The following is a 14,783-nucleotide window of genomic DNA, read 5'->3' on the forward strand; positions in this document are numbered from 1 at the left end:
ACTAGGAGAAGATAGAAAAGTGCATGCCTGTCCATCCTAGGAGGGTACAGTGACTCAATGGGGCACATTTACTAAGGGTCCGCGGACCACGATTCTGTAGGGTTTCCCGAATATTTCCTTTTTGCGCCGAATTGCTCCAGGTTTTTGGTGCACGCGATTGGATTGTGGCGCATTGGCTTGCATGCAACAGAAATGGGGGGGGGAATTGTGCCGCAAGATCAAGCACTCACATGCACTGGGAACAAGAAGGTGAACTCCGGCGGACCTCAGCGGGGGAAGTAACACATGAAGGAAATTGGACGCACAATGTAAGTGAATCGCAGCAGACCCGAATCCTCGTCGGACAACGCACAGCAGGGATCGCGACAGGACCGGGTAAGTAAATGTGCCCCAATGTTACACTCATAGGTCACCACCTACCATCAGCCTCCAGGAGATAACACCAATTACAAGGCACAGCTTGAACATTTCTGATTAGTTTAGGTTTTCTTTTTCATTTGGAAGTCGTGCAGTGCAAAAAAGTGGGTAAGAGAACAATACGGAGGCAACATAGGACCCGTATCCTGGGTGTACTGGCCGCACCCATATCAGCTCTATTTACACTCCTGAATCTGTGGCTTGTGGAAAAACTTAGGTGAATAAAATGTATATTTTTATTATAATTTTCATCATGATTTTTTGTCTATAGGACCTCAGTCAAGGACTGTATTCCATCGTGGTTGTGCTGACCACAGTCTATGTAACAACGCAGATATAACCATGACCTACACCCAGTGGACCATACAGGAGAGGACATTGTGTAGCGTTCCCGGAAAAAGCAGCTTCCACCCTCCTATTGGGCTTTTTGTTTACTTCATGTTATTGTCACTGTTTACAGTAATGTAATAAGTATCAGACGCTGTGGATAATCCCTCAATATAGGGTTTATGTCAGAGTATTCTGTCTCAGCTTCTTCTTCTGGTCAATCAGGCAGTCTGTAAGACTATCCTCTTCCAAACTTTGTTCCTTAATTTTAGGACACTGGAGACTGTGACTGTTCCTTTGATATACAGCACAAACAATGACAAAATAATCTCCTACAGACGTACATACTATTCTATGGAAATGACGCAGAAAGTTTCTAAAGATGTAAACAACTTTCCAGACAGCACCCCCCATTCTACAGGTCAGGTCGTCTGGTTTTATATTAAACAAGTCTGATTTTTTCCCCATGTTCACATTGTAATCCTATAGCTATGAACATGCACCAGCTACTCCTTAGTAAGATAAATGTCTCTCAATGTTCATGAGTCCTTTCTGCAGACACAGTACAAATAATCCTTGTTTTCCTCTGCTGATCAATAAAATTGTATGAGCTGCAAAAAGAAGTGGGACTTAGAGAAGTCAGAAAAGACTATTGTCCATGATTTAAAACCCCCAGAGATCCTTAAATTTTCCTCGGTCAAAGAAGAATTGTCATTGATATTTATACTTGTAATTCAAAACATTCTAAAGTAATCTCTAAAGTAATGTCTCCATCTTCTTGTTGGGTGAGACCATCATCCATGACCTTGGTAGCCATTGATTGACCTCCAGGTTACATCCTCTGTATGGAGAAGGCCAGAGAGCCACCGTACTTCGAATGGCCCATCTAAACTTCATGATGATTACAGTAGGAGAAGAGGATCTCGACTTCTTCTGTGTTTTGGGATCATCCACTTGTGTCCTTCACATTGAGAGAACATATCCCAACATCCCTATAATGAGGGGTAACATATTGGACAATGCCCCAGTGTAGAGGCTGTCCCCGCTGTTGTAGCACTTCCTCTTAATCTCCAGACTGATGCCATTTCCATAGATAGAACTGCTCTGCACAGCGCAAGTGCTCTCTGTGGCGCACCCCCCGAAGTAAAGGCTGGATGTGGTGGAACCTGCAGAAAATGTTACAAAAATATTACTTTTTCTGGAGCTTTTACATCATTTGATCTCAAGGTTCTGATTAATTTACACAGAAGAGAACAATGTCAAGTATAAATCTCCCCAGACTCCTCTCCCTTCCTATATTATACAGTGAGAAACTGCAGTGGCCTCCTCTTCCTCCTCCCCCCCTACCTTCCCACTCCCATTTTTTCCTTCAGCTTTTACCCTCTCCCATCCCTTCTATCCTTCTTTTTTCACCTCTTCTGTCCTTTCCTTTTTTCTCTTCCTCTCCTCTCATCCCCCTTGTCTTGTCCTTTCCATCCTCTTGCTCCTTCTTTAGATTATTTTCATCTTCCTTTTCTCTTTGCCCTTTCTCTCCTTTTATCACCCCTCCTCTCCGCTAATTTCTTAAATTCTCCTCTCTCTTCCCTTCTTCCCCATTCCTGGAAGGGGTTTAGCGGTTCAGGTTCGCTCATCCCACCTTTCTATTCTTTACCTCCATTTCTTCCCTTGTACCTCCTCCTTTATATTTGCCCCATCCTGCCCCTTGTTTTCCCATTTCTCTTTTCTCTTCCTCTTTTCCTCTCCTTCCCTTCGATACTTTTCTTTGCCTCCCCTCCCACTTATGTTTTCTGGCTCCTCCTTTCCTTCCCCTTGCAACACCCCTGCCAATGCAAGGCAGAGGAGTTGTTGCGAATAAGCCCCTAATATGTGTGTTCCCCTAGTAGAGAGTCTGATCAGCTCCTCTGCAGGACACTATACATGTACAGAGGTAATTGTGCAGTGGTAGATACTGTCTGGTAAGGCAAGGGTTAATATTGTTTTATGTTATCATCAAATAATGTTCCACCTTTGTAACTGGAGAGTGATTGGATAGTGAGACCACCTGACCAGGGATTAACTAAACCCTTAGTCAGGGGAGGAGTTAGCTCTTCAGGCCCAGCTCTTCTAGTGAGCAGACCTCTCTCTTGGAATCCAGCTCTTACCAGAGAGACCTCAGAGCACATGCTCTGCCCACAGGTCTCCTAGGCCTCAGCAAATACACACAAAGTGACACAGGACAAACAGGACTAAAGCTGCAGCTTCCAGCATTGGACACAGCTACATCCCAGCCTGCCCCTGCATCCAGGCTGGTGACACAACTCCTGAAGTTCCCTCTCCAAGATCACTCCAGTAACCTGCACTTGTACAGAATTGTTTGGCTTGTTGCTGCTGTTGGTTCAAATAAAGAACTGTAAGTTACTTTTATGCACAACATTGCCTCCGTCTGGTCCCTGCTACAGCTGTATCACCATCAAGGGCGCCCCATACATCACCCAGGGACACATACTACAGACACTCAGGGGTTGCCCCAGGGAGATCCGCTATAGCAGCCTCTTCCTCTATATTTCTTGCACACACCACCTGCTGGAGAGCTGCCAGGCTGTAGGACAGCCCTCCGGTCCCCATACCAAGGACCGTGACACTAGCGTGCTTAGGCCGCAACCGCCAGCCACTCCGGTATTCTGGGCCCTGGCTGCCTCCAGGCCACAAGAAAAGGCTAGGCCCCGGTGAGGGATGTTGCACACTCATTTCTTTGTGATTGTCTCCCTGCCCCATGTGTCTCCCCTCTCATCCCTCCTGCCTTCTCCTCTCCTCCCTTTACACCTCTTTCCTTTCCTTCTCCTTGCTCTTTCTTTCTCTTTCTGTTTTGTTTTCTTTTGTTTCATTCAGTTACAGATGACACTCAGGGGTTGTCCGACTGTTATAAAAAAATTACCAGCCGGGCTTGGGAGGGTTTCTTAAAAAAAGTAAACCTGTACTCCCCTCCACCCTCACTCCTGGTGCCCTGCGCCGCGGTCTGTAGGAGGCGGGCTTTACTCTGACAACTTCCAGTTCGCCTGGCACCCCCAACCGTTCCATCCCCTGTACCAGTGCTGTAGCAGGAGAAGGGAGGGACAGGAGATGGTGCAGGACACTGGGAGTGACGGAGGAGGGGAGTACAGGTTTATAAAGCCCGCCCCATCCTGGCTGGTCCAATGTATCAGACTGCTATCAGACACACTACGGCGATGAAATGTGTCACACCGGGGCTCATTTACTAAGGGTCACGCTGCACTTTTGTCGAAGAGTGCACGTTCTTCATGGCTAAAACAGCTGTTAAAGATGCACCACAAAAAAGATGGTGAATTCTGTCAAACCTGAGAGGGGAAGCGACACATTCATGATTTCTGGCGCACAAACTTTATAAACTTTTAGTGAACTGTCCGACAAATGTGCCCCACAATGTTCATAAATCTGGCGCCCCCTGCACTGCTCTGGCAGAATGCACCATTATTTTCTCATGCACTTTGTTCATGCTGTAGAATTGTGGCGTGGGTCCGATTCTGCACCTGGACGCCCCCTTTGTTGCACATTTTTTCTGTCTTGTCGGACACAGAGCAGCCGCAACACAAAACTGGCGCAGACACTTTATAAATACATGTACAAGCAGTTTCCATGTTCTTAACAGTGCAAAGTCAGAGAGAAAATTGGCGCAAACGTTTACTTTTTTCTATTATTTGCTACTATTGCTGATTGATGTAGAACACACAATGTGGCGCTCACCTATTCGCGTAGCAGCAGAATAGCGCACACATCGCGTCTGATCCCCGGTGCAGGATGACGCGTTCTTGACATCACAGGGCTCCATGGTTGTGACAACATAAGACGGACACGTTAACCCATTCAGGGTGTAATTTTCCACTGGCACTGTAGGTAGTAAGACATATAAATATATACTGTGCTTATATGATGCAGCAGTATAGGAACATACACAGAACCTGACTACCTCTTACCGCTGGGGATGGACGTGGTGCAGTTGTCGGAGAAGCAGCAGGTTGTTTGTGATGCAGTTGTGGTGTGCAAACCACTGATACTCGCGTTATTGGAACACTCAGCCATATTCACACAGGAGCGAATGTAGTAGAAGCTCGTCCAGCGGTATCCTGGGAAAGAAGAAGTCCTGCTGCTACTAACACCATAGACAAGGTCTGATTACACATCTCTCCGTGAACAATACTAGACACCGGCTGTAGAGAGCACAGAGCACAGCAGTGTGAGGTCTGATTACACATCTATCCATGGACAATACATAACACTGGCTGCAGAGAGCACAGAACACAGCAGTCTGAGGATATGCCCCATTGAATATGTAGAACACAGGTCCTTGAATAGAAATCCAGATTTCACAGTCCTGCTGCTACTACCAACATACATGAAGGCCTGACTACACATCTCTCCTGTAACAATGCTGAACACTAGGAAAAAAAAGGATGAGCGTTGCAGTTCCAATAAGACTTTATTCTAAAAGCATATTTGGTAGGTACAAGTCATGGAGCCTATGCATTTGCTTGAAACGCGTAGGCTCCATGACTTGTACCTACCAAACAAGCTTTCAAACATTGCCCAATAAAAGGAAGACGCTTTCTGGGAAGTGCCGCGTTCATCCATTTTTTCCTTGTGCTTGTATTGTAAACTGTCATGAAATGTATACACTTGGAATAGTTTTCTGCCAACAAGGGGAGACAAAACAATGGCGAGCGGCACTCGCGACTTTTTGTGTGTGTTTAGTACTGATCACTGGCTACAGAGAGCACAGAGCACAGCAGTGTGAGGAGACGTCTCCAGTGCGAAGCTCCAATCCATATTGTACAGAAGAAATATTTACCTCGGGTGCGGATGACGGTGGTCCCGCAGACATCACTCTGGGAGGTGCAGTCTTGTAAGCTCCCGGTACAAGGTGTGGGACTGAAGCCGGTGCACTGTATACACTTCAAGGAGTGGCCTAGAATAAAAGAACAGGTATCAATCTGTACTAAATATATACATGTAGAATATTTCCACCAGACTCCCCCAAAATGGGCAGAAATACCCCTAAAGCTCCACTTGTATAACACATGCCCCTATAATGGGCTGAAATTACAACCTGTGTGTGTGCACCTTATAGACACCTATCTCCAGAGAATAGTGGTATGGGCCTGTGACACTGCATTACAATGTCTGTCGGCGATAATCTAGAAGGTCTTAATGTACCTACCACATTACAATGTAATAAATATCTTATGGCCAAATGTATCACAGTTGAGGCACTCTACTTTAGTTTTTAAGAAAGCTTAATAAGGTGCATTATTGCATCTGAATTATCACACGTTACAACCATCTGTGATGGGTTGAGTTCAAGCCTCTTATTAATCACTTGATTAATAAGTGATTTTGCAACTGCACTTTACTTTAGGCCTCTCCCTGCTCTTCTATCCTGCTACACAGGGATACTTCTCTGTACTGTCTCCCCTCTCCCTGCTCTTCTATCCTGCTACACAGGACACTTCTCTGTACTGTCTCTCCCCCTCTCCCTGCTCCTCTATCTTGCTACACAGGGACACTTCTCTGTACTGTCTCCCCTCTCCCTGCTCTTCTATCTTGCTACACAGGGACACTTCTCTGTACTGTCTTTTCCCCTCCCTGCTCGTCTATCCTGCAAATGGAAACACTTCTCTGTACTCTTTCTCCCCCTCTCTCTTCTCTTATGTACTGCTACACGGGGACACTTCTCTGTACTGTCTTTTCCCTGCTCTTATATTCTGCTCCATGAAAACTCTTCTCTGTATGGTCTCTCCCCTCCATGCTCTTTTTTCCTGCTGTACAATCTCTCCCCCTCTCCCTGCTCTTCTATCCTTCTACACGAGGACACTTCTTTGTACAATTTCTCCCCCTCTCTCTGCTTTTCTATCCTGCTACACGGGGACACTTCTCTGTACTGTCTCTCCTCCTCTCCCTGCTCTTCTATTCTGCTACACAGGACACTTCTCTGTACTGTCTCTACCCTCTCCCTGCTCTTCTATCATACTACACAAGGACACTCCCCTGTACTGGGTGGGTTCACATCATGTTTTTTGTGTACACTAAGCATATACATTGGGAAAGTGTATATATTGACAAATAATTGCAGATGGAGGCATAGTTGTTACGTCTTTTCATCCAGCAGCCTCCGCCTAAGCGACGTATGTGCTATGGGAAACAGATATAGCATGTTGCATCTCTCCTCACAGACCTGCCGAGCGCAAACATTGCTCGGAAGAAGGGAGGACCCGGTGATGTCACTGCCTATCTTTGGTGATATTTGGACAGTAACATCACTGGTGGAGCACCCCATCCAATAGCTCGCTGCTGCTGATGTAACTCTTTCCCCTGCATTAAGGGTAGATGGGAGGGTCCCGAGGTGACGTATTCTACAGTATAGGCATATACAGTGGGATGAAAAGGCACAAAAACAACAACAACAACAAAAATCTGTCCCTCATTCTCATGAGACCAGAAGTATAACTTGCTTTTCTGCTTTTTTTTTTACCTCTTTTCATTTTGTCACAGTGTTTTACACCAGTTTTATGCCTAAAAACCAAACTTGCTTTGAATCCAAAATAACCATGTTTTCCTCATTTATCCTACCAATTCAGTTGTTTTACTGAGCCAATAATTATTCCTCATTCTTGACTTTTTAATTTAGCCTCAATTTAGGCAAAAACTTCTCCAGCCTGAAGGTAGCATAGACTGAGAAGCAAACACTGAGGTCTTGTGCGGAGCAGTGTATCCCCTGTATAGTACAGCAGCAGAGAAGTGTATCCCTTGTACAGATAAGTGTTGTGTGTTGCAGGATAGAAGAGCAGGGAGAGGGGGAGAGACAGTACAGAGAAGTGTTCCCATGTTGTAGGATAGAAGAGCAGGGAGAGGGGGAGAGACAGTACAGAGAAGTGTCCCCATGTTGTAGGATAGAAGAGTAGGAAGAGGGACGGTATGGAGAAGTGTCCCCATCTAGCAGGATGAGGGGTAGAGACAGTACAGATTAGTGTCCCCCATGTAACAAGATAGAAGAGCAGGGAGAGGGTTAGAGAAAGCATAGAGAGGTGTACCTGTGTAGCAGTATAGTAGAGTAGGGGAACTGGGGAGAGACAATACAGAGAAGTGTACTCAAGTAGCAGGATAGAAAAGTAGGGAGAGGGGAAGAGACAGTATAGACAAGTGTCCCCTTGTAGCAGAATACAAGAGCAGGGAAAGGGGGAGAGACAGTACAGAGAAGTGCCCCATGTAACAGGATGAAAAAAGGGAGAGGGTGAGTAACAGTACAGAGAACTGTCCCATGTAGCAGGATAGAAGAGCAGGTAGAGGTGGAGAGACAGTACAGAAAAGTGTCCCCAAGTAGCATGATAGAAGAACAGGGAATGGGGGAGAGACGGTATAGAGAAGTGTTTCAGTGTAGTAGGATAGAAGAGCAGGGAGAGTGGGAGAGACAGAACAGAGAAGTGTTCCATGTTGCAGGATAGAAGAGCAGGAAGAGGAGGAGAAACAGTACAGAAAAGTGTCCCCATATAGCGGAATAAAAGAGCATGGAGATGGGGGGAGCAGGGGAGATGGGGAGAGACTGTACAGAGAATGTCCCCTTGTGGCAGGATAGAAAAGCAGGATGAAGGGAATACACAGCACAAAGAAGTGTCCCCATGTAGCAGGATAGAAAAGTAGGGAACGGAAGGTGATAGTACATAGAAGAGTTCCTGTGTAGTAGGATAAAAAAGCAGTAAAAGCAGGAGAGACAGTAAAGAGAAGTGTTCTGTGTAGTAGGATAAAATAGCAGTAAAAGCAGGAGAGACAGTACAGAGAAGTATCCCCATGTAGCAGGATAGATAATCAGGGAGAGGGGGGGAGACAGTACAAAAAAGTGTTCCCTTATAGCAGGATAGAAGAACAGGGTGAGAGGGAGAGACAGTACAGCAAAGTTCCCCATGTAACAGGATAGAAGAGGAGCTAGAAGGGTAGAAAGAGTACAGAGAAGTGACCCCATGTATCAATATAAAGCAGGGATAGTGGGAGAGACAGTACAGAGAAGTGTTCCTGTTTAGCAATGTAGAAAAGCAGGGAAAGGGGGAGAGAAAAGGTGAGGGGGACACACAGTACAGAGAAGTGTTCACATGTTGTAGGATAGAAAAGAAGTGTGTGGGAGACACTACTGAGAAGTGTCCCCAAGTAACAGTATAGAAGAGCAGGGAGATGGGGCAAGACAGTACAGAGAAGTGTTCCCATGTAGTAGGATAAAAGAGAATTATGTTTAGGAGACACTACAGAGAAGTGTTCCTGTGTAGCTAGATAAAAGAGCAGGGAGAGCAGGAGAGACAGTACAGCGAAGTGTCCCATGTTAGAGGGTAAAATAATAGGAAGAGGGGGATAGACAGTAGAGAGAAGTGTCCCACTTTAGCAATATAGAGGAGTAGGGAGAGAGGGTGAGACAGTACAGAGAAGTGCTCCTCTGTAGTAGGATAGAATAGCAGGGAAAGAGGGACAGACAGTACAGAGAAGTGTTCCAATGTCATAAAATATAATAGAGGTGTGTGAGGGAGACACTACAGAAAAGTGTTCATGTGTAACAGGATTAAAGAGCAGGAAGAGCGGGAGAGACAGTACAGAGAATTGTCCCCACACAGCTGGATAGATGAGCAGGGAGAGGGGGTATGACAGTACAGAGAAGTGTCCCCATGTAGCAGGATCGCAAAGCAGGGAGAGGGGCAGAGACAGTACAGAGAAGTGTCCCCGTGTAGCAGGATAGAAGAGCAAGGTGAGGGGGAGAGACAGTACAGAGAAGTGTCCCCGTGTCGCAGTGTCTGAGTAGGATACCGGCCAGAATTACAGGGGGCAACAGAAGATCAGCACTCCCCTCCAGGAGAAGCCACTGCTGAGGAGATCAATGAGTGCAGCTAGCCACACACCTGGGTGCTGCTGTGAGTGTTATTCTCATGCTGGGGTGCGGGAGAGAAGGATGAATCTATCGGTCTCATATCTATCTCTCTTTCTACCTACACATCTATCTTCTATCTCTCGCTAGGTCTGACCAGTGGATTCCCTCTAATACACAGATGACTTCTCTTACAGTTCCCAGAGACAATCAGAGAATAAGAGGCTTCGGTGTTGTGCGTCTCTTACCTGCGGTGATGCAGGCGGCCAGGATTAGCGCGGCGGTGAGTGTCGCTCTCATGGTGCGGGGGGCAGTGCTCTCTGTGTATGTGAGGTGCAGCATTACCTGTGTATTATACACCTGGGGAGTGGGTTACGTCAGGAATGAGGTAAATGAGGGGAGAGCAGGTTTTTTAAGGTGTGTAGACAGCAGGTGTCTGACAGGGTGTCACATTCTCCAGGTCTGACTGTCACTGGCGCTCACATTAACCCATTCACTGCCAGCAGGATTAGAGGTGCTGCCGCAGCTGGGATCGTCCAGATCCCGAATTGACGAAAAGATTTCCACCAACAAGCGCAAAAAGATCTATTGATAAAAGGTTTCCGTAAAATACTGTGTAACAGGCTGTAAAAACACGTTTCAGATCCCCCCTAGATGCTTCATCCTGGTGACAGGGGTCAGAGGGCACAAGGCTGTGTAGGGACCTCTTACACTCCTCCTAAACTTAGCAAATCTGTAACATCCAGTAAATGTTGTATCAATATCTCACTGCTGGATTGTTACAGAGTAATAGGGAGGGGGCAGGAGGGTCTGGGGGTCCTGTGCCCCGATCCCCTAGATGAAGAAGGGCCACAGTTAGTGCTGAGTGGACCCAATCACATCATTAGAGGTTCTGGGTTGTGTTTGGCTCAGCCCCCCCCCCCCCCCGGAGTATTATATCTTTTTTTTTTAATGTTGTTATTTTTTTAATGGACACTCTTACCCCCACATCCCCCTCCCCTTGCCACTTTGGGTGTTTAAATTCAAGTTCCCAATGATATCAATGAGGTTCAGATTCAGGGTCAAGATCAACCATGTTCGGGACCCGAAACAAACTTGTTCACAAATTCGCGAACCCCCCTCATCACTCATCACCCCCGGCCACTTGACATAGAATAAATCTTTACGTACAGGAGTCGCCGTCTCACCGATTTAACGGAAAGTGAGGCGTCCTGTTTTCCTGTATTTTGGACATTTCACAGCAGAGAATTGGTTACAATTGAACATTATTAAAAAATGTAATGACCTGCACTATGACCTGCACTATGACCTGCACTATGACTTGCACTAAGACCTGCTCTACGACCTGCACTTGAAGGTGTTGAGGTGACAGGAGATGTACAGACTGCATTCTTTAACTCTGTATTACACCCCTTGTACTAGGACATAAGTGTGATGTGTAGAGAGTGACTCCTCCAGTAACACCCCCCCCCCCACTCCCCAGGTGATACTCCCACCATCCCTAAAGACCTCCTAAGGGAAACCTCTCCTGTGACAGACCCCATGATTACCCTGAGAGACCCCGTGAACAAGTGACCCCCTGAGTGATCCTCTAATTAATCTACTGTGGCTGCCAGAAACACATAAGCATCTCCCGCGGCTGGGAGCTAAGAACATGATGGCAGAGAAAACAGGGAGCGGTGAGTAACTGACTGCACCCAAAGGAGAGGAACCACACCTTGTACATCCCTGCACATCATTAACCTCTATGCCTGTGTATTGTAATGTCTCCCCCTGCACTGTATCTGGGGTGGACACCCGGATGCATAAGAAGGGTGCACACAGACTCTCAGGATGAGTGGAAGTGGATCCTCTGTACCACCGCGGACGATGACACAAGCCGACACCTGGGAGCGGAGTCTAAGTGGTACCTGGTTTTCACCAGAGCCCGCCGCAAAGCAGGCTGGACTTGTTGCGGCGTGGTACCACCAAGTCGTTCCACAGGTGTGACTTTGTCTGCGGTGGCGGACAAGGCAAAGTACAAAATCGTCAGGCAAACTCGTGGTCAGGGACAGGCAGGAGGTTGAGACAGGAAGCACAGGATAGGGTCAGGGACGTAACGATAGGTCAAGGCAGGCAGCAGAGGAGCGTATTCAGGAACGGAACCAGGGTCACAACGGGAAATCACAATATCAGCACAGAGCATAGTACACAGCTTTCTCTAGGACAAAGGCACGAAGATCCGCCAAGGTGTGCAGGGAGAGGCAGATTTATATAGAATTCTGGGAAAAATTTCCCTGGGGGTTAACAGGCACTTTAATGTTTGCAGTGGTGTTAGCTATGTGTCTCTTCCTCCCACCCTTCCTGATTCCTGCTCTTATAAGGGGCTTGCACCCTCTGCTCGTCCTCATCGAACTGAGGCACCTGAGGCAGTAGGAGGTTCAGCGCCTGTGTTGGGTAATTATTATGGATGACCCTTTGATTGAGGCGCTTCACACCCAAGTTAGAGCTGAAGGGTAGGGGTGGCTGGCGCAGGTGCTGTCCCCTGTCGCTCCAGTCTCCTCTGCTTTGGCTCCCCCCCTTGGGGGTGAGGGTGTTTCTGCGGGTTCTTCGCTTGTAGCATCTATTAAGTCATTGTTAGATCATTACTCCCCCCGGCCCCTTTTCCTGCTCTGGCGGCCCCTCCGCCAGTGTCCTATTCCCCTCCCATGGCGGGTATCCACAAGCATTCAGTGTATCGTAGTGTTACTTTTCTTGGCGCACATTTGGATGCTGATGTGAAGGACAGAATTTGGGCCAATTCATACATATGTATGTGGTCCCTAGTATCGGTAGATCAGCACACAGTGGACCATGAAAAGGTTGTGGCTGCTGCCCAACCGCAGGATCGGAAATCTCAGGTTGCAAAGACAATAAATAACTGGAAACAGGGTTTCTCGGTCTTTGGTCACGTCATGGGTCAATTGCACCCAAAACGCTGTTCCGAGTTGTTTTTGTACCAGGATGTTATGTATCTGTCCTATAAGACACATGGCGGTAGAGCATGGTGACACTATGATGAGGATTTTAGGAAGCGGTTTTCACTGCAGCCTGATATGGGGTGGGGTGTGAAGGTAGCGGATGTTTGGTTGCGCCTCAGAAGCCGCCTTTTCATTCTATGTCCACAGTGTTCCCCAGTTTCAGCGGCTCAGGGATCGGTGGTGCTCCACCGCCCTGGAGAATGCTCATTATTTAACAACAGGAAGTTGTCTTTTATGCATTGTGCAAGTACAGGCATGAGTGCTTCTCTAGTGAAGGAGCCGATCCTGCCAACCGATGCCCACCCCCTGGGGGTGAGGCCCGCACCTCCCCTGACCGAAAAGACGGCGCTGTGGCTCGACCAGTATCCTGATAAAGATGTGCTGGAACAGCTGGACTTACGGAACATATGGGTTTTTTTATCCTCTTTACGTACATGGAGAACAGAGTTTTTGCCAAAAATTTTAAATCTGCTGCTGAGCACCCATCTGTGTTGAGGGATAAGATTCCAAAGTAGGTGGATCTGGGTAGGATTGAGGGCCCCTTTCCTTCCCTGCCATCCCCAAACAACATTCTCCTTTGGGCGTTGTGCCCAAAAAGGAGCCGAGGAAGTTTTACTCATTCCCCACTTGTCCTTTCCTAGAGGCTCGTCTGTGAATTACAGGATATCTCCAGAGGTGGTGTTTGACCTACTGTCTCGCTTCGATTTTCAGAATTTTCGTATGCGCCACCCTTCGGCATCCCTAAAAGGGCAAGCGTGTCAGGATTTCCTGTGGGGCCTGATCCACATATGATTGCCATGGTGCAGTCATCTGTGGCGCCTTCCACTTAGCAGCAGTATGGTGGGTGAGGTGTGGGAGGCGTGTTGTTCTTGGATGTGCTTGACCTTATGGCCCATAGAGTTGATGTGGGGTTGCCCAATGGAGGTTATCTGAGGTTGACGCCTGGAGCATGTGCCTGGCTAGGCTATACGCCTGTTGTCTTCTACACTCCTGCGTGACCTGATAAGGGTGGCCGCCTCGGTTTGTTCTTCCCTGTCTCTTCTTTTTTCTTTTGCCTTTAGTTTGGCCATTTTTTGGAGCGTTTAGGATAAAGGAGTTGCATCTTCCATCTTCTAGTAGAAGTGGTGGTTTAATGCCGGGAGATGTTTGCTTGGGCCCTGGGTGTTTGCGGATTCGGGTGTGCAGGTTGTAAACGGACCCTTATGGTCAGGGTGTATGAGTGCACCATGCCTGGCCCTGAGTGCCCTGTTGCTCTTTCACAGGATTATGGGGATTTGTCTTCTTCTGGGCACCATTAATTATCTCATGGCAATGGCTCACCGTTGACTGTCTATCAGGTTAGATCCGTTTCAGGCGGTGCCTTGAGGTGTTGGATGCTGTTGTTGGATGTTACGGTATGCACTCTTTTCGTATTGGGGCAGCTACAGAAGCAACTAGGGCTGGTCTGGCGGATGCTGATGTGATGCAGATTGGGAGGTGGCGATCTTCTTTTTCTGTGCGCTATGTCCGCCCTGACTTACTTTAATGTGTGTTTTTGTTTCTCAGGTTCTTAGGAATCTCTTCGCCCAGCTCTGTGGTATCTCGGGCATTTCTTAATCCTGTGCGCGGGTCAACGTTCTGCTTGACCGTGGATCAAAGCTACGGGCCTGAACGATATCGGCACTGATATATTTTTATTCGGTCTAGAGGATGGTGTGGAACAGGCTCTGTTCTTGTTGGGTGGTGGTTGTACATAAAGCTACTGGTGGCCTTGAAAAACGGAGATATGATGAATATAATGCTTTGCTCGTCTGGCCGACTTGTCATCTGGGAGTCCAGATGGTCATAATGCAGCCCAAGCTGTTTATTTCACTGGAGATTTATACCTCAAGATGTTTTATAACGATTAAAATATTTAAGATTTATAACTTGTGAGTAAAGCTGTGACCGGTTTTTCACCACCCACCTGTGTATTGTGATGTCTCCTCCTCCTGCGCTGTACCTCTGTGTTGTGATGTCTCCTCCTGCAGTGTGCCTGTGTATTGTGATGTCTCCTCCCCCTGCACTGTACCTGTGTATTGTGATGTCTCCCCTCACTGCACCTGTGTATTGTGATGTCTCCTCCTGCGCTGTACCTGTGTATTGTGATGTCTCCTCCTCTGTACCTG

At 47.3% G+C, this 14,783-nt stretch overlaps 1 protein-coding gene across 1 annotated transcript; it reads right to left on the reverse strand.

Moving 5' to 3' along the window:
* Positions 1-610: 610 nt before the first annotated feature.
* Positions 611-9,979, reverse strand: LOC140065301 (phospholipase A2 inhibitor and Ly6/PLAUR domain-containing protein-like). The gene is made up of 5 exons (XM_072112896.1): positions 9,886-9,979; positions 5,588-5,704; positions 4,716-4,865; positions 4,486-4,629; positions 611-1,910 (listed from the first exon to the last, which is right to left on the reverse strand). The coding sequence occupies exons 1-5, from the start codon at positions 9,977-9,979 to the stop codon at positions 1,708-1,710; spliced, it is 708 nt and encodes a 235-aa protein (XP_071968997.1). The 3' UTR covers positions 611-1,707.
* Positions 9,980-14,783: the final 4,804 nt, after the last annotated feature.

This window comes from Engystomops pustulosus, chromosome 6 (genome assembly GCF_040894005.1).
Source record: "Engystomops pustulosus chromosome 6, aEngPut4.maternal, whole genome shotgun sequence".
NCBI classification, from domain to species: Eukaryota; Metazoa; Chordata; class Amphibia; order Anura; family Leptodactylidae; genus Engystomops; species Engystomops pustulosus.

Coding starts and splice junctions, on each gene's coding strand:
- LOC140065301 (XM_072112896.1), bottom strand. CDS start 9,979: ATGCTGCACCTCACATACACAGAGAGCACTGCCCCCCGCACCATGAGA. Junction 4,866..5,587: donor CACCGTCATCCGCACCCGAG/GTAAATATTTCT, acceptor CTTCTTTCCCAG/GATACCGCTGGACGAGCTTC. Junction 4,630..4,715: donor CACCACGTCCATCCCCAGCG/GTAAGAGGTAGT, acceptor TACTACCTACAG/TGCCAGTGGAAAATTACACC.